Source organism: Aspergillus affinis, assembly GCF_023601865.1.
Source record: "Aspergillus affinis strain CMG 70 chromosome Unknown NODE_23_length_327850_cov_86_924445, whole genome shotgun sequence".
Taxonomy (NCBI): domain Eukaryota; kingdom Fungi; phylum Ascomycota; class Eurotiomycetes; order Eurotiales; family Aspergillaceae; genus Aspergillus; species Aspergillus affinis.
In genome coordinates, this window is record NW_026515804.1 from 212451 (window position 1) to 237594 (window position 25144).

A 25144-nucleotide genomic window follows, 5' to 3' on the forward strand; every position below is an offset into this window, starting at 1 on the left:
TATAGATAAATACTTGGGTTTATGGGTATGAAATGTTCCAGGACGCCTGAAGGGGACAACGAACTATGAAATATTGTACATGTCCACATGGCAAAGTAAAAAGAAAGATTTTGAAACTCCAATTTAAACAAGATAAAGAAACAGAAACAGAAACCATGGATATCAAAGGACAGTTTGATGTGTATAGGTCAGGGACTGTCTTCTCATCTCATCTCATCACAGCGGAACGAACCCTTCCATCCTCCGTCGATGCTCCTCCTGTTCACGCTGCAGCCGGTCCGATTTCTTACGCTCATAAACAGCCCGCACCACGCGTTTCACCTGCTCCTCACCCTGCGAGAAATTCGCCCTTGCGAGACCCACGACCGAGTCGATTTGCTCAGGTGTATACACGAAATTCCACGTGGACAGGAAATCATCGACATCCGGATCGATGGAGTTCGGGCGCGGAGACAGCGGATCGGCCGGGTCAGCGACCTTGGGAGAGTTGGCCGGACGACCGGGCATGCCGGACTTCGAGGACGTAGAGCTAGGAAGGGCATCCGGAGCGGCCGGGTTGGGGAGGAAAGGGAAATAGACGACGGCGATGCCCGCGTCGGGACGCATCAGATGGAAATCAGACTCCGAGTGGTCGGCGTGTTTGGGGTGGAAGAGACGTTTGGATGGAGGGGGCTCTGCGTCAGAGACTTTTTCTTGCATCGAGCCGACCCAGACGTTGCAGTAGCCAAGCTCGGTGTCGTGGGTGTCCCCCATCGCGTTTGCGCTGCGGGCGCTGTTATTTCGGGCCTCCTCTATTTTCTTGTCCAAGGCCTCTTGGGTCATGGTTTGGGGTTCGCGGAGAGATTCCTCCGTGTCCTTTAAAGAGGAGTCTGCTCGAGGCCAGCCGGCCCCTAGTGGCCAGCCTTTGACTCCTCGTTGTCGCGCGTATCCATCCACGACGGAGAGCCAATTCTCTTGCTTGATATCGGCGGAAGCGTCGAAAGCAACGACAACGTCCACGTCTCTTCCCGGGCGAAGTAGTGGATATATGGGCAGGTTGTTGCTCATCCCCGCGTCCATAAGCCGCAGATGCTCGCTATGGAAGATGGACACAGGACAGCTCGGAGGCAGTTGGCCTTTCATTCCCATGACGAAATTCGGGATAGTTGCCGGGTCGATTGGGTGTACTCGGACAAGATCTTTAGTTTTCCCTTGAATCAGAGAATCAATTCCACCAAAACCAGTAATGCCTCTGACGATCGGGCGTATCTCTTTATAATAATGGGATAAGGTTGCGCAGAAAGCACTCCCCCATACACCCATTAAACCAGGGACACGCAACTCCGGGATTGGAAAATGACCTTCGGGAATCTCGTTCCGGCCGCCGTTGAAGTGTCGTCCTAGAGCCCATGTCGGTATTCCAGCACCAAGTTCCTCGCAGAAGAATTCATACGGCGTAAATTCGAACCACTGAAACCAGGCTTCACTCTTGGACTCCTTTATGAGCTGTTCCGTCATGGGTTGCTTTTTGTGATGGGATTCCTCATCACCGTCTATCATGGGGATCTCATGGCGAACAGCGGTGTAAATGGGGAGGGGATGATCTCCATTCAGAAGATTTTGACCTTGGTTCGAGAGTTTCAAGTCACCATCTGAAACGCCGAGCTCCCCCTTGGGTACTAGTAGTCTTGCGGCTAATAGCAAACCATAGATGTCCACGAGGCCGAAATCCGCGCCGGGATCACCTTTCAGCTTCTCAACCAAACCGCTCAGAAGATGCTTGTTGGTAGGAGCTGCTGTGAGTAAGTCGAGCGCCTTGGGCGGGAATGCAATATGCACGCCCAGTCGGTTCTTCAAATGGTCCACCAGTTTATTGAAGTTGCGTCCAGTGATTGATGAGTGATATAGTGTTTGGAGCCAGCAACTGCCGCTGACTCCAGCCGTGTACGTTACACAGTCCCAGAGACCGGCTTCCTGAGCTGCGAGATACGAGCCCGTGCCGGCCACGAGGGCGCGTAGTCCGCCGCCCGAGCCACACATCGCAATGATCGGTACATCGTCGGGGTGAATGTCATCCTCGGGAAGGTTGAGGTAGGCTGCAAGTGCTTTCACAGCATGCTTTTGTCTTTTCTTCCGGAACGCCAGCTCTTCCTCACATAGATTATTACTGACCCGGACCGTCGCTTCCCGCAGGATTTCCGGGTTGATGTAGGGGTCATGGGCCTCTTTCCAGATGTCATCCGCGAGAGAGCCCGGGGCCATTGAGAGCTCCCGCTGAAGTTTCTGCACTGTCACCGGAAGCAAGCGAGTCCAGTCGGGAACGATGTAGCTCTTGAGGTTGTCCAATTCAATCCAATCAGCCGAGCCAACCGATTGCTTCACCCCGTCGAATTTATGGAGGATATTCGTCCAGATTGACCCTGGATCACCCTCTGGAGTGGAGTTTTCGGAAACCGGGGCCAAGCTACCTTTGCCCCAGCCGGGTGAAGGTTTGTTGTGGCCATTGTCCGTCCACCGCGCCGCCGACGTGGAAAGGGATGCAGTTTGCTCTGATCGGACGATAGAGTGTCGAGTCGAAGCTCGCTCGCCCGTGGTATAGAGGACTCCACTGCCCAGGGCAATTAATGCCGCGGGAGGGACAGTCCATCGCAGACTCAGGGCCGTTGCAGCACCCATATTGAGATGGGTCCTGCGCAGGAGAGGGCGCGACGAGGGCGAGACATGCAACCTTTAAAGCCATGACGCTCCAGGAAAGAAGTGGGCCAGGCCAGACCAGGGCCATCCGGGCCCATTGCAGGCGGATGACGTCGTGTCACGTGGACCGGATTCTTCGGGAGAATTGGCCGGTCCGAGGCAGCCCTTTTCGGTCTAGCGCTGCTTGCGGAGAGCCGGAGACATTCTGCCATCTGATGTTATCGGGGAAGGACCCTTCTTCCTTCGACCATCTCCGCGTTATGAGGCCGGGCGCCTCATCGGCCAAGCTGGACTACTTTCTTATCTGCTGATTCATTCATTCATGATTCTCCCTTTATTTCGCACTCTGCAAGGCATGACCAATCTCTCTCCCCTACGATAATACCTTGCGACCCGATCGTATTTACTAGTCTTCTAATTGCTTGGTGTTGGTTGTGGGACCCTGTCGATCGAGTGCAGCCTGATCATGGTTGCTCCAAGGAATACCGCTTATGCGGAGGAGAGCGCCGAGGTGGAAGTGCTGTATGCCAACCTCGAGAAGCTTAAACTCTTAACAAAGAAAATTCAAGGCTCTATGGTGCGCCTAGAGACCGGAGGCAACGTTGTGAAGCATGCCATCGGCCCCATTTACAGCAACACGCAATCTCTCCAAATCACCAACAACAACATAGATAAGGTCAATGAAGCCATTGAGCGCCTCCGCCAACCGCTTGATGCGAAGAACCGAGAAGAGGATATTATTCGCGCAGGGTAGGGCCCTTTTTGGCTTGTTTTTGCGCATAATCTCCGGACTCTGCTAACAGTTCCCCGATCAGACCCCAGAATGTCGAAATGTCGCAGTATCTCTCGGCTATGAATCGCGTGGGAAAGGCACTGAACGACCTCAACTCTACAAATATGCGGTCGAACCAGAAAGCTATCACCGATTTCTCGTCGTTGCTAAATACCGGCTCCATCAAGCTCCAGGACTTGTTCCGCGCCACGCTGAGCCAACATGTCAGCGCTATCGAGCCGCTACATTATTTGACAAAAAGTGAGGAAAATGCCTTCTGAAAAACTCTTGGGACCCAAGATCAACAACTTACACGCCTTCTCAACTAAATAGATCTTTCGTTCCCAGCGCTTCCCGAAGAAACAATCGCGGAACTGGGTCCTATTTGTAATGCGATTGGCGCTGCGACCGCTCATGGCCCTCAACGTGGCGATGGAGGAAACCCCGCCCTCAAAATGTACGCCGAGATCCGTGCGTCTTATGTCACTTCAAGCCTGCAGAACCTTGCCATCGCATCTTTGAATACGCTCAAACGCAGAGCCACGGATGGTCCTTACAAACAAGGCACGAATGGCATTGGCATTTATTCGAACGCTTTGGAAGGCTTAATATATGCCGAACACGACATCGTATCGCAGATTTTCACCGGCGACCAGCGGGGACTGGCTCTCCAGGCCACGTGTCGACCTGCGCTCGGTGAATACGCGAAAACCCTACGTGAACTCAACCAGTACGTCCGGGCGAATCTTATGACCGATTGTTTTCTGGCGTTTGAGATCATCGAGATCGTGACGGCCATGTCATACCGGATAGAGTCCAAGACGGGAGAACTCAAGAGTTTGTTCATAGAAGCTCTGAGGCCTATACGTGAGACGGCAAAATCGTCTCTTTCGGAGTTACTCGAGGAGACCAAGCGTAAAGCCGGGAACATCGCTGCTCTTCCGCCCGACGGTGGCTCCGTACCTCTTGTTAATGAAGTCATGAGTGCGCTCACTACCTTGACCGGCTATTCGGGACCACTCGCTTCGATTTTGACATCCTTGGGCGATGGTAACTGGCGTTCGACGTCCAATACATCCGGCGCCCCGTTGGACGTTAGTCCAGACAGTTCTACGCTGCTCACGCACTTTATCCTTGACATGGTCGAGGCTCTTATGATCGCACTGGAATCTCGAGGCCGGGCGTTTCATCGAACGAAGGCCGTTCAGGGTGTTTTCCTGTCGAACGTGTTCTGCAATGTCGATCGGACCATCCGACACAATTCAGAATTGGCTCGGTACCTCGGCTCTCCGGACAGCATTGCACGGATCGACACCTTCCGCAAACGGGCTACTTCGACCTATCTGGATGCGTGGAAGGAGACCTCGCATTTCCTCCTTGATGTGCAATATACGTCTCGAGGCGCAAGCGGCTCGGCTCGGCCGGCCTCTGGTGGAGCCGTGGATTCCAGCGCCATCGTCAAATCCCTCTCATCCAAAGACAAGGATGCGATCAAAGACAAGTTCAAAGCGTTCAACGCCAGCTTTGACGAGATGTTGGCCCGCCACAAGGGCCTGTACATGGAGCGGGAAGTGCGTGGCGTGCTTGCGCGGGAACTCCAGACCGTTTTGGAGCCTCTGTATGCTCGCTTTTACGACCGCTACCATGAAATTGACAAAGGCCGGGGCAAGTATGTCAAGTATGATAAGGGAAGCCTCTCGGCGCAGCTGGCTGCCTTGTCATGAGATCATTGGACATGGACATGGACTCGGAGGATGGATACCCTGTGAGCTACGGATGGGTAGCTATGCATTGAATGGAAGTTCCATACATAGGCTTGCTTAATATGATAATCTAATGAATGCCATATTCCTCGTTATCCTTGCCGCAAACGACAAAAGCCGGGATCATGTGATGCAATGATGATCCGCCCCTCCAGATAACGTGACTGATAAGCGGAGACCCCGCTAAAGCTCTGGCCCGCCGCCGCAAACGCAAAATTTCCCGGGAGGAACGCACACAGCCAGCGATCCTCGTTCTCCTTCTCTCCCTCTCTTTATCCCTTCAATTCCTGTGGAATCGACTCAATTCCTATCTGGCAAGATGTCGGCAAGCAATGATGTCTATCAGACCCCCCTCAACTCGCGTTATGCGAGTATGTCCCCCTCTCTCCCTCCCCCCGCAATGCCCCTCCCTGTTTCAGGGCTTCCCCGGGCCATCTATAGTGGTATGACGCTAATCACTCGGCGATGGAATTTACAGGCAACGAGATGAAATACCTTTTCTCCCCGAGAAACCGATTTTCCACCTGGAGACAGCTGTGGCTGTGGCTTGCCGAGTCGCAGAAAGGTACACTCATGCTCCTCTAACCTCGAAAAAATATCCTGTTTTGTTCTGCGGTCGAAAACTCACCAGTTTAGAACTCGGTCTGCCCATCACCCCCGACGCCATTGAGCAGATGAAAGCCCACCTCACCATCCAGGATGACGAGTTCAAGGTCGCCGCCGAGGAGGAGAAGCGCCGGAGACACGACGTCATGGCCCACGTTCACGCCTTCGGCCAGGTTGCCCCCGCGGCTGCCGGAATCATCCACTGGGGTGCTACCTCGTGCTACTGCACCGACAACGCCGATCTGATCTTCCTCCGCGACGGTCTCGATATCCTCATCCCCAAGCTCGCCGTCGTGGTCGATAAGCTGGCCGCCTTCGCCAACCAGTACAAGGACCTGCCCTGTCTGGGTTTCACCCACGGACAGCCCGCTCAGCTCGTCACTGTTGGAAAGCGTGCTTGTCTGTGGCTCCAGGACCTGCTGATGGATCTGCGGAACCTGGAGCGTGCCCGCGATGACCTCCGTTTCCGTGGTGTCAAGGGTACTACGGGTACTCAGGCTTCGTTCCTCCAGATCTTCGACGGTAACCACGAGAAGGTCGAGAAGCTGGATGAGCTGGTCACCGAGAAGGCCGGGTTCAACTCCGCCTTTATCATCTCCAGCCAGACATACTCCCGCAAGATCGACGTCGATGTTGCCAACGCCCTGGGCTCGTTCGGCTCCACTTGCGAGCGCATCGGTATCGACATCCGTCATCTGGCCATGCTCAAGGAGGTTGAGGAGCCTTTCGAGAAGGACCAGATTGGCAGCAGTGCGATGGTCAGTAGCTCTTCCGATTAGAGGGAAAAGGAAGATCTGTTCATATCTGACTAACACATCACCTTTATTAGGCTTACAAGCGTAACCCTATGCGTTCTGAGCGCCTTTGCTCTCTGGGACGTCACCTCCAGAACCTCCCCAAGGATGCCCTGGACACCTACTCGGCCCAATGGTTCGAGCGCTCTCTGGTAAGGAACAGAACCGTATTCTGTGTGCCAAGGACTCACCACGCGCTAACCTCTACCAGGATGACAGTGCCATTCGTCGTATCAGCATTCCGGAGCTTTACCTCTCCGCTGATGCCTGTCTCATTCTCCTTAGTAAGTCGTGGCAAGCTGGGTATGTTGACCTAGTCTCTCGTCGCTGACCGTCCCCAGACAACGTCACCTCCGGATTTGTCGTCTACCCCGAGGTTATCCGCCGCCGTGTCAACGATGAGCTTCCTTTCATGGCCACGTAAGTTACCCCTACACCATTTCTCTAAAAGCATTTGCTAACCAACCTGACAGTGAGAACGTAAGCCTTTTCCACACCCGAACAACCAACCCTGAAACAATCCAACCAGTCCGATATACTAACCAAACAAAATCCAGGTGATCATGGCCTGTGTGAAGAAGGGCCTCTCCCGACAGGACGCCCACGAGGAAATCCGTACGCTCGCTCCCTCTCTCCATCCCTCCCCATACTATATACTATCCCATCACACTACAACACATAACTAATCCCTCCTTCGCAACAAAACAGGTGTCCTCTCCCACCAAGCCTCCGACCAAGTGAAGAAACACGGCAAGGACAACGACCTCCTGGACCGCATCCGCCGCACCGCCTTCTTCGCCCCAATCCTTGACGAGCTCGACAGCCTCCTGGATCCTAGCACCTTCGTCGGCCGCGCGCCCCAGCAGGTGGAGAAGTTCACCTCCACTGAGGTTAAGAAGGCGTTGCAGCCGTACGAGGCGCAGCTGGCTAAGGCCGAGACTGCTGCTCTTTACGTCTAGATTTCCTTCTTGAGAGAGGTGGGTGCCCTGGGTCGGATGGGATAAGGTGGTAAGCAGTATGGCAGGGAGCAAAAACCAAAACCAAAAAAGAAAAGAAGAACAAAAAAATAGACGAGACCAGATCAACCACCCTCTTGCCCAGTCCATCCCAGCATGCACAGAAAAGAACCAGCTGAAAAGCGCGAGCGATCAGCAAGCACCACCTGCCCAAACCAAGTATAGTTAGGTATTTAGTGGCCTGCCCTAGTTAGCTACTTATCTATGTATGTATATAGTAATATTTTGATGATTTGAGATGATCTGGCAGTTCCGACTAATCCCTGAACGGGTTTCTGTTCTGTTTCGCTATTAATATCAATCTTTGTCCAGCATGGTATGGACTATTCCTGTACATGATTTGTCATTATCCCGGTAGCATAGTGGAGGAGGGACTTACGTACAACCCTATATCCATGCTATTCTAATTTCCACCTTTCGCAAAGCCACGATGCCACTATCACGCGTTCTCGAACAATCATCCCATAGTCACCACCACCCGCATTCTAGACCCCAGGTCAACTTATTGATCTGGTTATTAATAGCGTCTCTCAATAATTGGATAGAAATAATCGGAATAATAAGAACAAGGGATGGAAAATGAAAACGCCTTAACTCAAGCAGGTATCTATTTTAATAACGAGGCTTGATAAAGTACCTTAGGTAGGGTCAACCGAAACCGAAATGCGCAGAGAACCAATGCAAAACAATCCAAGAGATTGATGGGAAAAAAACCAAAAAAATAAACAATTGGGAACGCGAAAGACCTCACGTGGGACTGACCACGTGCACAATCGCGTAGTTTTGTTTCGCTGTCTCTTTTTGGTCTGGCTTGCATGCATGGGGTTCGCCTATCAGTGCAAGTAGAGGACATGAAGTAACACAGCAGATTGCAGGAAAAAAAATCAATGAAACAAACACGCAAAAGTGGATGAGATCAGGCCAAGATCGGTAGATGGCGTAATGCAAGACTATCTAACGCCTTAGAGGGGTTTAGCCAAAATGAAACTCAACTTTTGGAGAACTATGAAGAAATCGAGCGAAATCGATGGAGATAAGGGGTATCCAAGTAAATGGTGATATACATGGCCAGAGTACCGGAGAGTATCACGGAGATGAAGGGGCGTCGCTATGCAGAGGGACGAGGAAGACGGACAAAAAAAAGCATCGAGGAGGAATGCGGGGCACTCGGTCGTGCGGGGTGTCACGGCATGCACGTCATGCGCCATGTGCAGCCCAAGCATCGAGAAGATCATTTGACGCGGGCTGGTCTCTCCCACACGTTACACAAAATCGATTCGCTAAATCGCCGACAGCCAATTGAGGACCTGCAAAACGGTGGTGAGTCTCGGGCCATCCTGTTGTGCAACATTCAGAAGCTTACCATCATCGCCTGCATCAAGGCCACCTTTTCGCCGTAGTGGACGCCATCCCAGCTGTCAGCCTGAAGCGTGGCGTTATACATTCCCAGGGCCTCCATTCCTTTGCTCCGAGCGGCGTCCGTGGTATCCAATGTGTACTGCCAGCTTTTAGCATGGACGTTGTCTCCGGGGGGCTTCTGGTGGCCGGGGGCAGTGGGTCCCATCCAGAGGAAAGGTGTCGTCCGTCCGGTGGTTCCAGCCAGCCCCAGCCATTCATCCATGCTGCTTCTGGCCGTCGACAAGGAATACGCGTTGGACAGCGAGATACTGTGGATCACAGGAATGCGTTTGCTCTGATCACCCCCTCGAGCGATGAACTGGTGGAACCTCACGTGATTGCTCTTGGAGGGAGAGCCATTTACAGAGACAAAGGTGTGTGCAATGCCTAGATCACAGTCTCAATTAGCGTCTGGACCTGTCTCTGGGAAGGCTTGCTTGCCGTGGGGTTTGAGGACAGGAGAGACTCACGATTCGGACACGTGTAAGGACTTTGGGTTTCCTTTTGGGCCAGCTCATATACATCATCACTTGAGGTGATTCGCAATGGGAGACACGAGGCAGAGGTGAATTGGGAGTCGCAACTGCACCTGTGTCCATGTTCCCTACTCATTTCCCATTCTTTCAAGGAGCCGATCTCTAGGTTCTCTCGAAGGAGGATATTGAATCCGGCGTAGACGTCGGCAAGGGCCTCGTCACCCACGAAAACCACTCCGTCGAACTTTTGCAGAATGTCACAGGCCTGAGCACCGGTGAACCAGCGGTATAAACAGCCTATGTGGTGCTCAGGTCAGTCGACGCAGTTGGCGAGAGACCCTAGCTATCTTGGTAGGTCGAGTATGGGGCTTACCTTGTGAAGTATACGCTGCGTCGAATCCATGGCGGCCACCATTGCTCATGGCATTAAGCAAAGAATCCTTGGACTGGCAGAAAGAGTCTCTGGGGATACGGCCATCCTTATCCTGAGGGGGCTGGTAGAGAGACAAGGAAGAGATGCCGCACTCCTGACGACCGACGAATTGAGCCAGCCAACTAGACAGACCGAGTCGAGACGATTAGTATGGTGATCCAGAGCGGTTCCGATGGAATCCAAAAGTAAGGGGGCAGAAGACAAAGAACAAGTTCAAGGCAGATCCAGGGGAGGCCTCGAGGCGACTCACTCGTTGGCAGCGTTGACGGCGACGGTACTTGGAGTCGAGGGGGTGAAGGGGAGATAAAAGATGTCGCGGATGAGCCAGACGATGTAAAGGACACCCAACACCCAGAGAGAAGCCATCAGTTTGTAGGTGGAAGATCGCCAGGTAACCCTTCGAATCAAGCGGCGTCCGTTCGGACCTTCAATCGGGCCACGACGCGGGGGCTGACCATTAGCTTGCTGCATGCCAGAGAAAGGATATGCAACGGCTTCATTCATCGTGGACGAGGCAGCTGATTCGCTGTGGGAAGCACGACGACGAGACATGATTTTTCCCTAGGTTTTCTTACATGCACCTGCAGCCGAGGGATGCAGGAGAAGTATATTCGGGGGAGGCAGGTGGTAGGGACGTGAAGGAGATTGGACCGTTAGAAACGATACATCTACCAAGAAACCGGAAAGACGATAAGGAAGAGAAGATCTGGACTGCTGTCCTCTCTATCTCTATCACCCTCGTTGTCCGTTTAATGGGGCGGAAGGCAGAGGTTGCTTCGAGATGGAGGGGAGGGAACCGAAGGAAGAAAACAAGCGAATGGGGGAGAAGAAGGGGGGGGGAGGACCGGGGATGAAGTAGAAGGGAAAAGGAAGTGAAGATGAAAGAACGGGGACGAAGGAAGGGGAGGGGCAGCAGCAGGCACGAACAACTTGCGAAGTGCGCTTTTTCTCTGATTTCCCCAATTGGAAACCACCGGTTTTCTCTCGTGTCTCTTCCTTTTCTGCCTCTTCTTCTCGGCTTCTTCCTCTTACTCTTCTTCCTCTTCCGTCTTCTTTCTCTCGCACACTCTCTCTGTGTCGCTCTCGCTCTAGCGCTCTTCCTTTCTTCTTTCTAAGAAAAAGAAAAGAAACACAATAAAACGAAAGGAAATTAAATCCACCAGACTTGCTCTCTCTCTCTCTCTCTCTCTCTCTCTCTCTCTCTCTCACTCTCTCTCCGTCTGGTACTTCCCGGGGGATTTTCAATAATTTAAAAATCCTCCCCACACTCTTTAGTTATTCCGAACGAAAAAGAGACCCTGGGTGGAATGAAGACGACCAGGCAACGAGTACTAATTCTGATAATGATCCTCCCGCGCGCACAAACCAACTCCACCGGGGACGAGAATAATTAATGGAATCGGGTAATCGAAGAGGTCGACCAGCCCGACCTTGACATTGAAATCCACCGGACTGAAAGTCGGGCAGGATGAAGGGAAAAGGCGTCGGAGAGGGGCCGTGGGAATTTTTTCCCCTGAAATGGCGCCGTTCACGGGCAGAAATTTGGCATCACCAGCAGGAAAGCGAAAAAGGTAATCCTCGATTAGAAACCACTGCGGATCCTCGACTATTCGGCGTATATTAATTCCCCTCGCCCTCTTGGTGAATCGGTGACAACGAAACCGACTGTTGCTTCACAAACAACCCTTTTTCTTTTTCTTCGCCTCTGGATGAATATCAGAATTATGATAAGAGGAAAATAAAGAGAGAAAAAAAAAGGGCAAAAACAAACACAAAAAATAGTATCTCTTTCGAATAACAAAATACACAAAGAAAAAAAAAAAAATCATTAAAGAAAAAAGAAAAGGGAAAAAAAACGAAGCTAACCAGGTCACAGCTCCAATCACAGACTCGCCTCGAGGAGAGGAGCTTCTCAAACGCAGGCTTGCATCATCGACATCCACGATGGAAACCAGCCCACTCAGCTTCACTCAATAATAACAGCTTCCGGATGGGTAGTCCGAAAAACAACACCCGTCACTGCACGATGCATCGAATGGATCAATTCCACAGCGCCAGGAAAAACCCACCAGGGGTAGGCAGGATCATCGTCCATCGTTGCTGCTTTCAATATTTACGACAGGCAGACCGGCAGAAGCCGACCAGACAATCCAATCAACTAGGTAAATAAAGAAGCGGAAATGCGGAATTTTTTTTCTTTTTCTGAAATCCACTTGATTAAGGCACACGTACCGTTCTGCGACTCCGCCGAGCGCCGGCGTTGACAGGATGGCTTGTGCCCTTATTAGGGTTTATTATTATTTTATTCTTATCCAGACGATGGATCAGTGACGGTTAATCTGTTCCTCTGTTAGTGCCCCTTCTCGACCTCTCTCTCTAGCACTGACAGTGATGACGAAAACACGAGCGAGAGAAAAGAAGAGAAAAGAAAAAAAGACCAAAAAAAAAAAGAAAGCAAAAGAACGGACTGCCGCATGAGGGTCCAGACAATCCACCGGAGATGTGATGGGCGGCCACTCGGAGAGGCACTTTGCGCTGAATCGACGGTGCCAAATAATAACGACTTTGGTTGGTGGGCCAGACAGGTGTCAAAGAAGGAAAGCAAATGAAATCGCCGAAAGAACGCTAGTCACCACTTGTTGCTGTATATCAACCAATCTGACCATCTGTCCGTAAATCCCAACGCTGAACCTTGACGAGCGGCTCCACCACGAGGCTTTTCGGATAATCCTCGTGAATATCGAGGGGGGAAAGGACTCCTGCTCGTCGAGGCCAACCAGCGCCGTGGGATCCGGGTTAATCTACTACTAGTCGCAACGAACTCCTGCGGCCGCGTCTGGGATACGCCCCCGGAAGTTGGCTTCTGGAAACACCTAATATAATATACATCATGCCAGGAAGGACTAAATCGGACTTGAGGCCTAACGAGTCACGCCGGTCGTTGCAAGTCGGAGCCGGCATTGTACAGTACTTTCGTTTTCTCCCAGCCTTTTCGGGCTTCCCTTTTACTTGTTCTCGTCAAACCGTGGTGACCGGTGTCATGCATTATCGTGTCATCATGACAAGTTCCCTGCCGATTGGTGTTGGGGAGGGTGAATTCTGGACCGAACAAAAGGACGATGGACATGGGACCCGGTCTCGGTTTGAATCGACATGTCTCATCTCGCATGCCTCATCCATTCCCGACAGGAAGAAGCCTAAGCCTACCTTGTGTAAGCCTACCTGATTTATTTTCCCTCTCTTATTTTTCCCTTCCTGCCCGTGGATTTCAGCCCAACGGGATGTATGACAGCGACGAGATGCAAGGCGGGGATCTCTCCTACTGCAGACAACATCATCGGCACCGTCGATCGTCTCGTTTATTTTTTATTGTATTTTTTTTAAAAAAATATTATTTTAACTTTTTTTTTTCTTTTTTTTTTTAAAAAAAAAAAAATCCAGATTGTTGATATTGTTTCTAGGACGGGAACAAGACGGCCCCTGAGAAAAGCAAGTGAGGAGGGTAGATTACTAAACCCCACCCGTCAAGGCCCGTACCGTGACTCCTCTGGAGGGGTTCGGTCCGCTAGTTATTTGTTACAATCAAAAATAATAATAATATTGTTATATTCCACGACAGGCAGCCCAGGGGACCGGCGGTTCAGATATACTACGTCGGCATTCCCAACGAGGCAAGAAGTGGAATGGAGACGTCGGCGATAACCGTGGATGCAACAAACCTACGCTTGCCGAGGGACCACGACAGGACAGGCGAACCTTGAGCGCGATGCGGAGATCCAGACCAGTCGGAGAGGGGGAACGAATGATTTTCGGACGAAGGGGAAACTCGGACCAGACGTCTCGTTCGCATCGGCAAATCGAGGCCTTAGAAAGAATGAGAGACGAACCGGGCAAACAATGTCTTTGATCACGGTCGCCAGAAGTTTATTCAGTTAGTTTCTTGGATTGTGGGGATGCTTGATCTAGCCCTGAGGTGTGAAGGGAAAGGGAAAAGAGGCACACGAGAGCAGAAGCAAAAGCAGAGGCAGAAGCAGACGAAGAAGCAAAGAAGCATCGCCTCGGCCGCGCACGGGATCGAACCCCCCACACGTGACTCCCCGGGAATTCGAGTCTCCGCAAGAGTCGCTCGTTCCATCTCCATCCTGTCGTCCTCTCGACTCTTCTTCTTCTTCTTCGTCAATTACGCGCATTGGTCTGGGTTGTTTCTTTCTTTCCTTCTTGCCATCTCTGACCGTCCTTTTCTCTTTCTTTCACTCTCCTCCCTCGTGCGTCTTGGCGAATCTCGGTCTCGGTCTCGCTGGCAACCCCGGGTTATTGTACTGCCCGCCGTCCCGAGCTCGTCTGAAGAGCGGAGTCAACCTCGGTAGTCGTTGTCCCGCCGTCCTGACGCACCGTCTCTCCGCCCTCCCCTTCCCTTTCTATCCTCACGACAACTCCGTCCATAGACTTTCTGTCCGCATTGTTTCGTTCTACTGAGTGCATAGCTCAGGCCATCGGGCCTGGAAATCCTCACCCACCATGTGGAAGCCGTCGCAGAGGCTGATGGAAACCATCAGCCATTATGCCAGCTTCCCCGCCACTGGTGTGTCCCTGCGGCAGATGGTCCAGTTTGGAGATAGACCCTCGACTGGTAGGTTTACCTTTCCCAAATTTATGCTTCCCGTCGGTTTTGGTGTAATTGTCTGGAGAGTTACGCCCGAAGAGTCAAGGCCTCGCTGATTCCGTGACCCTTCTGAAAAGTAGGCACCCTGTTCCGCGCCTCGCAATTCCTGTCGGAAGAACTTCCCATTCGTCTAGCCCACCGTGTCCAGGATCTTGGCGAGCTCCCTGATGGACTCAGTGAGATGCCTTCGATCAAGAAGGTCCAGGACTGGTACGCGCAGTCGTTCGAGGTATGACTCATTGCCTATTTCGGCCCTGTCCGTCCTCGGGCGGTCGCAACCACCGGCAGCGTTATTAACGCATCCACAAGGAAATCATCACTCTCCCTCGACCGACTCTGAGTCAAGAAGTGAAGCAACGTCTGCTGCGACCCGGGCGCATGAACGGCAGTCATTCCAAGATCCTATCGGAAGCGACCCAAAACCCTAGTATCAAAGAAGGACAGTATCGGTCTTCCCCCTCATCTGCAACGAATGGCCATGGCAATGGAAAAGCGGCCGCTGCTGCCGCCCGAAGATACTTTGCCCCGTCGGACGATCAAGGCAACTGGCCTCCGGAATTGAACGACTACAACGAACGCTTCGCCAAGACACTGCAACAGATCAAACGCCGACATGATAGTGTGGTCACCACCGTGGCTCAGGGTATACTAGAATGGAAACGCAAGCGCCAGCGGTTGCAAATCGACTCCACCGTTCAGTCTTTCCTCGATCGCTTCTACATGTCTCGAATAGGTATACGAATGTTAATCGGCCAGCACATCGCTCTAACGGAACAAACGCATGTCAAGCATCCAAACTATGTCGGCATCATCTGTACCAAGACCAATGTTCGCGAGGTCGCTTTGGAGGCTATTGACAACGCTCGTTTCGTCTGTGAGGACTACTACGGTCTTTTCGACGCTCCCAAGGTCCAGCTCGTCTGCAAGGACGATCTGAACTTCATGTACGTTCCCGGTCACTTGTCTCACATGCTCTTCGAAACCTTGAAGAACTCCCTGCGTGCCGTTGTGGAAACCCACGGTGCGGATAAGGAGGCATTCCCCATCACCAAAGTCATCATCGCCGAGGGCAAAGAAGACATCACGATCAAGGTCTCCGACGAAGGTGGCGGCATCCCCCGTTCGGCTATCCCCTTGGTCTGGACCTACATGTACACCACCGTGGAACAAACGCCCAACTTGGATCCGGACTTCGACAAGAGCGATTTTAAGGCTCCCATGGCCGGTTTCGGCTATGGTCTACCAATCAGTCGCCTATATGCCCGATACTTTGGTGGAGACCTAAAGTTGATCAGTATGGAGGGGTAAGTGTTTATCCACCTGGCAAAAATTTGCTGTTGACAGGATACTGATCTTTTTTGTTTCTAGGTATGGCACCGACGTGTACCTTCATCTGAACCGTCTCTCCTCGAGTTCGGAACCCCTGCAATGACAATTACCAGTCATGAGGGATGGTCGTGTCCGGTTCTCTACTTCCCATCGCCTTCACCCTTTCTACTCAGAACCTGACCCGCCACCATCTCGAGGATTGACGCCAATGAACATTCGAGCGGCGCGCGCCCAGATGCGCACCCGGGAAGTTTCCGAACGCAAGCAGGTCGGTGATGCCGAAAGTATGCTCAATACGGAGAGATCGTCCAGTTGAAACAAACGTCTCTTGCGATTTATCATACCTTTCCGCTCAACCAATCACCCACTCGTCGCCAGGACTACTGCCTATCTTTTTCCAGCAGGCCTGAACAATTGGATACCGGATTCAACCTTACATCCAGCTTCTGGACGATCACCGACCCTTGCAATGTCTTTTTGGTCGTTAGACAAACAATTATACCCCCCGGCAAAAGAGACAGAGTGATCCTTTTGAATACTTCTATATTCAGGTTTATTTTGGAACGCCACTGCCATGACACGCGTCGATTCATTCGGTCAATCAAAAAGAAGATTGATAGACGGTTTACACAAAAAAAGAAAAGGCCAAAAAAATAAAGAAAAAAGAAAAAAGCAGATCATCAAACCTTCGAAACCTTGATACCCATTTACTACCGGACAACAACACTTTATCATCACATTGGAAAAACGAGGGCAAAAATGAAACCTATTCGTCATGGTTTTCTTTTCTTATCGGGTGTTCTATCCATCTAGCTATCTTATTTCTGGAGAGCCGCCTTGGACTATATTGTCTTTCTTTCTTGATCTTGCGATTCGCTTCTTGCTTCCGTGTCAATCATTTGTACAGTAGATTTGTTTATCATTTTTTGCGCTTTGTGTTTGGGATTACGTGTTGGGATTGGAATTTCCTTATTCTTATTGTCTTACGGGTTGAAACGGCCCAGGTACTTTTTGGTTCCTTTTCGTTGTCTTTTGTCTTTGCTTTTGATATTGCTTTATAGGGATGGATTGATGTATACAATGAGCCGGCATGTGAATATTTCTTCTGCTTTTTGGTTACTTGGATATCATTCGTTTCAATCAATCAATCAATCAATTCGATCAGTTATTCATTCAGTCTTGCTCGGATGATAATCATGATGGAGTAGGGTAGATAAGAAACGTCAGTAAGTCGGTCCATCTCCTTTTCCCAGCTCGAGTAAATATAGTAGGTAAATAAAATAGGATTAAAATGAAAGATCAAGGCGACGAGATCCGATCCCGCTCATCCCTCTCCCTCTCCGCTCCACTCCACCGACTCCGCCTTTCCCTCTCTCGCCGCGCACTCCCGGGCGTCTTCATCCTTCCTGACCCTGATCCTGTCCCTGTTCCTGTTCCTCCCCCGGACCCTCTCGTCGACCGATCCGGCGTCCTCGTCGTCCCTTTCCCCTTCTGTCGACTCGACCCAGATCCAGCAGGGGACCCCATCCCCGATGATCCACCACTTCCTCCTCCTCCTACACCTCCTTCAGGTCTCCGCCACCCCGCATCATCAGCATCATGAACGTCAACAATACTTCTCTGCACCATCATCGGCACCGTAGATGAGGATCCGGACCGCGGGGATGTGAGTGATGAGGGCCCTTCCCTTGTTGTTGCGGCGGCGGCGACGGCGGAAGAAGAAGAGGTTGTGGATAGACCGATTCCTGCTGTCGTGGGGTGTTGGATGATGAAGCGGTCGGCGCGCAGGGAGGTCGCGACGGCGGGGTCTTCGGGGGCCATTAGTTTGGAGAGAAAGCGGCGGCGGGTTTGAGGGAGGGTCTTTTTGGAGTTAGTTGAGTTGGTTCGGGGGGTTAAATTATGCGCATGTATGGTATGTTTTCTAGACAGGTGTATGGAAGGAAGAGGGAGGAGTAGGTAAGAAGGAAGGATGAGGCAGGGTAGGTGATAGGGGAGAGAGGAAATTTCCTGAGGGCAACGAATAGGTTGAAACAGGGTGGAAGAGAGCGAAGGGGCCAGCCACCAACCTCTTGAGCGGCCAGGGCCTGCGTCGTTAGGAGCTCTCGATCCGTTAACACCGATAACGCAGCATGCCGTTCCTCTCGTAGCCGACTACGCACTTTCTTCTCCTGCTCGAGGGAAGTGTGGTAGGGGGGTTGAGAGGGGCGGTAGCGCATTGGTGGCGGAGCGGCGTCCCATCCTAGGGGTTAAAGACGGTTAGCTTCGCTATTGCTACTAAATGGGTATGTGCTTTGCGTCAGGGGAAGAGGTGGAATGGATTTGGATGGTGGAAAGAAAGGAAGAAAGGGAATCTCTTCAGAAAGACAAGCATAAAGGTGATTCCCGGCTAGAAGCTGTACTTACTACTACTCATACCCGCCCGTTGCGGTCGGCTGGGCGGATCGACTTCCATGTCGCTGAGTTCGCTGTCGCTGTACCCGTCGCTGTCGGAGCCACTCGGGATGACGATGTGGTTGTTGTTGTTGGGTCGATTGGCGTGAGGGGTGAACATATTGGCTGGGTTATGTTGTATTACCTAGGTAGTTATGTTGTCTTTGATGTTCAATGAAAAAGTGTTGGACGTGATGTAATGATCAGATCGATGTTTCGAGAACGTGACTGGAACCAGACGATAGGCGATCAACTTGAGAGATCGATACTGCAGCGCGATGGGCCAGATGTATATCAGGAAAGCGGATGAAAGCCGAGAATCTCAGACCTGATATCCGGTCATACATATACCGGAGCTGGAATCGGAGGGATGACCTCAATGGCTCGGCAGCGGTTAGTCGATCAATTAGCTTCGCGGGGCTGGCATTCGCGAGAGACAATTGACGGATTGTCTCGGCAGTGAACCCTAGGTTTTTTCAAGATATGAGCTCGGATGATAAATACCCTGGCCAGCAGGGATTGTCGTCACACGTGGCGGGGCAAATGAAAAGGCGAAGAGAGCAAAGCCGAAAGGATGCCTGCAGATGAATCGAAGGGACGCCCTGCCGGTGCCCGTGATCGACTGGCCTGCCTTGCTGACTCATCCGGTTGCCTGCTGGAAGGGAACTATACAATATTAAGGTACAGGTCTCACAAGAGATGGCGGTCGAACCTGCGAGAAAAATAAGAAGATCAAGTCCTGGAAAATAAGTAGATAAATGTACTAGAATATGCAAAGTGATAGCCAACCCCTTTTTAGAAAGAAAAAACCATGAATTCAAATCGGATACGCCCCAACACCAGGAAATCAATGCCGCTAAACAACCAGCGACACCATGATAAAGGACCAGTTGAGATGAGGAACTTGAGGTAAAAAAGAAGACCTTCAAAAAAGTATGCGATGCCCACCCCAGCTCATCCGGATTGCCACGAGGAGTAAAAGAGATGGTATCCGAGATTACAAAGGAATGTGCAAGGTGGCTGTCGGGATTGAAATGGAACGTCTTGTCAATCGTATACAAAGTGAAGAGAATTTAAAAGGAGAAGAGAAATAATCGCGTAAAGGGGGTTAGCATCCATGCATGAAAGAGTTCTTAGGCCAATCATATCCAGCATCCGCCCTGGGAAACAGTCAGTATGGAGATCCGTGCAGTCGGAGAAGGTCGGTCTTACCATGTTGTCTTATTCACATTGTTATACGCGTTCGGATGCTCTTTGATGTAATCGGTCGTTTCGTACCCCGGGGGATCACAAGTGACGCTGACTTCGTCGGGGTCTTGATAGATACGGATGTAATCGAACCGCATATAACCGGGCATGTAGCTTTTAATGGAGTCGTTGATGGCAGCAAAGCTCAACGCCATACCCAAGTTCATAACGACAGCCAACGGTTCCATTGGGATTGTTCGCTGGCCGATGTTGCCATTCGGCCCTATAGCCCTCCCATCTAGCGTCCACGTCTTATCCGCACCGACGAACCAGGTGACATTTCCCTCAGCGCCCGGAGTGTACTCGAAAGCATAAGATTGATAAGCCGAGCCGTTGTACCAGTCGTTGTTCAAGTTCGTGAGACCGGACATCGCCTGCTGGAATTCACCTCCGCGGTAATCGTTGAGCTCTGTAATCTGCTGGTCATACACAGCAGTGTATTCTAGTTCAATGTTAGATGGTGGGCAATGACCACAGGATGAATCAACACGTACCATAATCGGGCATATACCATACGTCAAACGGAGCCATCTGCAAACTTTGCGAGACAGAGCCAACGACTGCGTTGGGGTTGTTGTTCAACGGGATAACGCTGGCCTCGATCACATCGATTTCGGGTGCACTTCGAGATCTCCCTTGGCTCGGGTGGTCTCCCCCGTCGCATGTGCAGGCTGGAAGGCGCATTCCGGGCAGGAAGTTGATTCCGTCCGGTGAGCTTTGATTGGGAGTGATTCCCGGGTCACACTTGTCATGATAACTGTATGGCCACATACCATCCGTCGTCGCGGCATATCCAGGCCGACCGAGATTTCCCATCGCCCAAAATCCGGGCCAAAATCCGGAGACATCGCCTGAGCCGGGCAAGGATATACTTGCTTCCAGCCGTCCTCCCGTGAAGCAGAGTTTGTTCCAACTTTGGACCATTCCGGAGCGGTACTTCAACTCGTGGTTCTTGAAGGCATCGAATCTCAGTTCTAGTACGCCATCCCTTGTCGTCACAGCGTCTGGATCGTACCACTGAGTATAGCGTCAGCCTGCGTCCACGGGGGCAGTTAAGGGGTGACAAACCTCTAAATCTTGCGTCACACCATACCAGATATCCACTGCTTGGTAATACGGATCATCTCCATCATAGAACGTGCGCCCGGGGGTATTAAATTCATCAGAAAACTACCATGCGAGTCAGCCAGACCTGCGGCGCAAACAAAGATCTTTTGGGTTGTGTCGCAACACACTCACCACCAACTTCCACTCCTTGCCGTCGACCGACTTCTTCGTCTTCGCAGAATCCGGGGTGTCGGGATCTATTAGGCCCTTCCGTAGATTGGACAGTACCGGTCGCTCTCCTACGTCGAGACAGAGAGTGTCTCCGGCTTCGCATACCGTGCTTCCCCCTTTTTCTAGTTCTTTCACAGCAGTTCTGGCAACAGTCAGTAAACAGATTTTCCACGTGTAAGGACCAGAGAGACACAATGTTCATACATTACAGGATACCCGACGAACAGGACTATAAATCCAAGAGTCAGCAGAACCAACCCACCCACGTTGATCATGCCTCGTCGATTCCAGATATCGCACTCTTTTTCCCGATCATTGGGGTCCGGGTTGTGCATGTAATCATCTTTCTCCACGTCCTCCGGGAACAGAAGTAATCCCTCCGTCGGCATGATGTTGAACTTCTCGGTCACGGTTTGCGTGTTCACATCGTTATCGTCGCTGCCTGCGCGCGACGGCGCTCGCGATTCTTCCATTCGCGTGTAAGAGTATTTCCGCGTGTCTCCGGAGCTCCAGCTGGTTCGTCGTGACGAGGCCATGGACAAATTCGGCGACTGCGCGCTATCGTAATCCTCGCGCCGTCCCCGCGGTTTTGGGGGTATTAGGAATTCTGTCGAATCTTGAGCCACGGGTGATCCGTACACCGTTTGCATCGTGCCTGATGAGTTCGACGGCACCATTCCAGGCGTTAAGGCCCGTCCGATAGACTGTGGCCGTGGAGCTGGGGCTCCATTCTCTGCATCCTCGAATGGGTCATGTTGGCCCGAGTTGACTCGAATATGAGGTGGTACAGGCGGGTTAGTGGACTCGTCGGTCATTCTGGACAGTTAATGATAGGCTGTTCCTACAGACTACCCTGCCGTGGAGCTACGATTGTTTCGGCCCCGGGTATGTCGAAAATACGGGGGGATTCCAACGCTGACTCTGAAGCACTGGGTGTCTGTGTCTTATATCTGTAGTCTGTATCGTGAATTGACGCTGAATTGTATATGCAGACAATCCAAGAAGCCAACTGAACTGGTCTAATTCTGCGGACTATCGATCACTTGAATATCACCAGAGAAAGTCCATCAAGACAGTTTGTATGTTAGTTAATTTATTTTTTTGCTTTCGACCTGATTGAAACCGCGTATGTTCCTCGGTAATGACTGGTTTGGAGCTGTCGTTCGGGGATGCGAAGCGGTCGACGCGTGGTGGGACTGGTTGGCGTAAAGAACGAGAATAACGAGTGGACGGGACAAGATAGTCAATGCCTGATTGTCCCTCAAATGAAAGAATAAATTAGGATGGATAGAAGATAAGATGGTGGTAGCGAGTGACAAGAAGGTGCGGAGGATGAAGACAGACGATGACGGCGAGTGGCAGATGTTTCGAGCGTCAACACAAGTCCAGTATGGGAAGGAGGGGGAAACAACAACAGCCAGTTAGGAGAAGAGAGAGGGAGAGCCAGCAATGAAGGCGGGCATGAGAATCGAGATGGTCCAGACACTCAAGAAAGGGATGCCAATCCCTGTTTGCCCACTGCCGGTAGCACAAGTCCATGCAGTCTCGCACGCTCATGCTTTTCCAGATCCATTGAAATTCCACCCGTCCAAACAAGGGATACACCAAAACAATGTGCGCGTTTGCCTGACAGCTTCATAATTCAGAGCGAGGCATTGCCCTTGGCCGAGCAGCGCTCCAAGCTCGGGAATGCTTGATCTTCCATCGAGCATGCCGGCCCCCTGCATGTGGAGATTGTTGCCTGCAGCGTGCAAAGGCGACCCCAGCCCAGCAGTACCTGCATGGTTATTTCAATCAAGCAAAAGGTATATGCATTGCGCCTACAGTTTGTGAGTTTCATCAGGTGGTTCTATACTTGGCAGGCGCTATGAATTCCCATCGATTGGCGACCCAAGAGGCTACATGGTACAGTTTGAGGCAGTCCACGCGTCTCTCCGTAGTCCATACCTAAGCAAAATCTCGCGTTGCTCCGGGCAAAGCGCGGAATGAATGCCTGGTGGATTCACGATTGAATGGACGTTGGAATCTTGAAGGTGTTCGGTGGGTCGAGTTCCCCGTCTTAGCGTCGAACTACTGATGGTCTCTCGGCGCCCGCGTACTCTGGAGGTGTCGGGTACTCTAACGGCCGAAGAAACTCCCGGTATTATCAGGTATCATCTACCTGCCAGTACCTCTCCGGCAATTAATCGACACTTCCAAAGACCTACACTTTCAAGGCTCAAAGTCTTGAAGTCAAAGTTCAACCATGGCCATTTCCTGGATAATACCATTCCAGACTACGCGTCCTACTCCGGCCAGTTAGACGGACCTTAACCTGGTGTTCCTCCTACTTGGTCACTTCCCGAGATTCCTCGGATCCAGATACTACCTTCATTCCACCGGATCACATACCAGTCAATCGCTCATTCCACCCAAACATGTTTCCTAATTAAGGGAAGCCGGTCAAGGTCTCAGTGGTGAAGCACTTATCAGTTTCTTCTTCGAGTATCTTTTTGACGATCTATAGACCTTATCTGTGTATCTCAATTGAGGAATAGTTGCATATATTATATATATGATGGTTTTCCATTTATTTGCCCCCTGCCAAATAGCAGGTCCATAAAATTTTACCATCGATCTAAATCAATACGACTGAATGATAAAACTACTACAAGATAGCAATAGGTCCCAAAAAGAAATAGAAATCTACCCATGCCTTTTCCCAGTACCCTATAACAATGCCCTCTATCGATCCCCCTAGCCCTGCGTCTACGCCTTATCATCAAACCACGATGAAACGACTTGTACAAGAGACTAAAATAGAACTGGTCAATATCCCATCAGGACTTGTAAATCTCACGCTCTATATACCCCTTGCCTCTTTGAATGAATATGTAGCCGTATTTTGCTTCCTGCTACATACATATATCAGCCCGAAGTACGCATGAAACATGCAACACCAGCTATAATTAACCAGACTCGAATCCGTATTCATCCGTAGATTATATTATATCCAGTTTTATAAATCGATAACGGTTTGTAGCGAGGGATTTTACTATAGTTGGTAGAGTGTCTGTATATTGGGGATATAGTGGTGGTCCTAACTCCGGGATTTGCTCTCTCTATGTTTTCAGTTTTCATGATGAGTGGCGAATCGATTTTGCACATATGTGTTGCATTTGATCTGGATTTATGTATTACTTGCATGTACATGGGTCTGTATATATAGTAACGTTTCGACGGTATGACTTTCAGGATTCATGCATCGGCAGCCGCTTCACACCAAAATATACACATATATTTACCAACCGGTGTTTTCTAAATCATCATTAATGTCTCATCATTTATTCATTCATTCTCACAAATTAACAACAGGATAAAAACACAAGGAGAACTAAAAAAATACAACATAGAAAGTAACTAGACATTCCATCCCCCCGAAGTCAGAAGACGAGGAGGGTAGGTTCCAGCCATGCCACGCATCTCTCCCACCAACAAACACCATAAAAGAGACCCAAGTGAAGAAACCAAAAAAAAAAAAAACTAAGTCTCAACAGCCTTAGCCCTCAGCCCAACGAGTAACCCCTGTTCAGCATCCAACGCCAACACATAATATTCCACGCGCGACGTCCCGACTTCTACGCGGTACACCTTCACCTCTACCGCAGACTCGTCGCCCCCGGAGGCTTGGGAAGCCGCGGCGCGGACGGCGCGGAGGGGCCCCGAGTATTGGTTTTTCGGGTCGAAGGAGGATGCGGGGAGGGTGGTGATGGAGGACGAGAGGTCGGTGGTGGGGGAGACGAGGGATGAGAGGTGGGCTATTTATTTGGGAGTTAGCGGACCAGATTTATATTGTATTATATGGGGTTGATAGGATAATAATGGACGAAAATCACATACAAGGATCAGGGAAAAGGCCGCGCGAAGCCCCGTCCCATCTCAGCGTGACCGGTTCAAACGGCTCGTCTGTCTCGGAGGTATAGAAGGCATCGATGGAGGTGAGAGGGGCGGGGACGCGAACGCCCGCATCAACGGTCTCAGTGCGAGCGACGGACGACGAGACATTCTGGGACGGTTGGTTTCGGGCGGTATTGAGGTCTGCGTTGGCCTTGTCCAGGAAGGACATGTAGGCATCGTCGGAGGACATGGTGCGGGTGATGATGATGCTCGAACGAGGCGTACGAGGGGGAGACAAGCGGGTGGGTTGTCTGGACGAGGTGAGGAGATGTGGATGGCGTTGGGGGTAGATTTGGAAACAGGACTGGTGATGATATTGACGGAAGTGG

General features: G+C 51.2%; 7 protein-coding genes across 7 annotated transcripts; 2 read left to right on the forward strand and 5 right to left on the reverse strand.

The window, feature by feature from the left end:
* Positions 1-216: 216 nt before the first annotated feature.
* On the reverse strand, positions 217-2655 carry KD926_004952 (putative phospholipase A2 (PlaA); the record flags this gene model as incomplete). The annotated part of the gene is made up of 1 exon (XM_053098289.1): positions 217-2655. One exon carries the CDS (start codon positions 2653-2655, stop codon positions 217-219), a length of 2439 nt encoding a protein of 812 aa, XP_052957867.1.
* A 484-nt stretch (positions 2656-3139) lies between these two features.
* On the forward strand, positions 3140-7567 carry KD926_004953 (Cullin repeat-like-containing domain protein; the record flags this gene model as incomplete). The annotated part of the gene is made up of 12 exons (XM_053098290.1): positions 3140-3423; positions 3489-3706; positions 3779-5114; positions 5398-5579; positions 5687-5773; positions 5845-6572; positions 6644-6760; positions 6820-6892; positions 6950-7028; positions 7082-7088; positions 7166-7223; positions 7317-7567. The coding sequence occupies 12 exons, from the start codon at positions 3140-3142 to the stop codon at positions 7565-7567; spliced, it is 3420 nt and encodes a 1139-aa protein (XP_052957868.1).
* Positions 7568-8904: 1337 nt separating this feature from the next.
* KD926_004954 (uncharacterized protein) lies at positions 8905-10483 on the reverse strand (the record flags this gene model as incomplete). The annotated part of the gene is made up of 5 exons (XM_053098291.1): positions 8905-8931; positions 8988-9409; positions 9493-9795; positions 9872-10053; positions 10182-10483. 5 exons carry the CDS (start codon positions 10481-10483, stop codon positions 8905-8907), a joined length of 1236 nt encoding a protein of 411 aa, XP_052957869.1.
* A 3966-nt stretch (positions 10484-14449) lies between these two features.
* KD926_004955 (PDK/BCKDK family protein kinase) lies at positions 14450-16026 on the forward strand (the record flags this gene model as incomplete). Its single annotated transcript, XM_053098293.1, has 4 exons — positions 14450-14561; positions 14675-14823; positions 14904-15898; positions 15963-16026. The coding sequence occupies 4 exons, from the start codon at positions 14450-14452 to the stop codon at positions 16024-16026; spliced, it is 1320 nt and encodes a 439-aa protein (XP_052957870.1).
* Positions 16027-17222: 1196 nt separating this feature from the next.
* On the reverse strand, positions 17223-18474 carry KD926_004956 (uncharacterized protein; the record flags this gene model as incomplete). Its single annotated transcript, XM_053098294.1, has 3 exons — positions 17223-17783; positions 17990-18162; positions 18339-18474. 3 exons carry the CDS (start codon positions 18472-18474, stop codon positions 17223-17225), a joined length of 870 nt encoding a protein of 289 aa, XP_052957871.1.
* A 987-nt stretch (positions 18475-19461) lies between these two features.
* Positions 19462-21694, reverse strand: KD926_004957 (SKN1/KRE6 family beta-glucan synthesis-associated protein; the record flags this gene model as incomplete). Its single annotated transcript, XM_053098295.1, has 6 exons — positions 19462-19513; positions 19566-20043; positions 20096-20618; positions 20670-20771; positions 20841-21021; positions 21084-21694. 6 exons carry the CDS (start codon positions 21692-21694, stop codon positions 19462-19464), a joined length of 1947 nt encoding a protein of 648 aa, XP_052957872.1.
* Positions 21695-24401: 2707 nt separating this feature from the next.
* KD926_004958 (uncharacterized protein) lies at positions 24402-25005 on the reverse strand (the record flags this gene model as incomplete). Its single annotated transcript, XM_053098296.1, has 2 exons — positions 24402-24676; positions 24759-25005. The coding sequence occupies 2 exons, from the start codon at positions 25003-25005 to the stop codon at positions 24402-24404; spliced, it is 522 nt and encodes a 173-aa protein (XP_052957873.1).
* Positions 25006-25144: the final 139 nt, after the last annotated feature.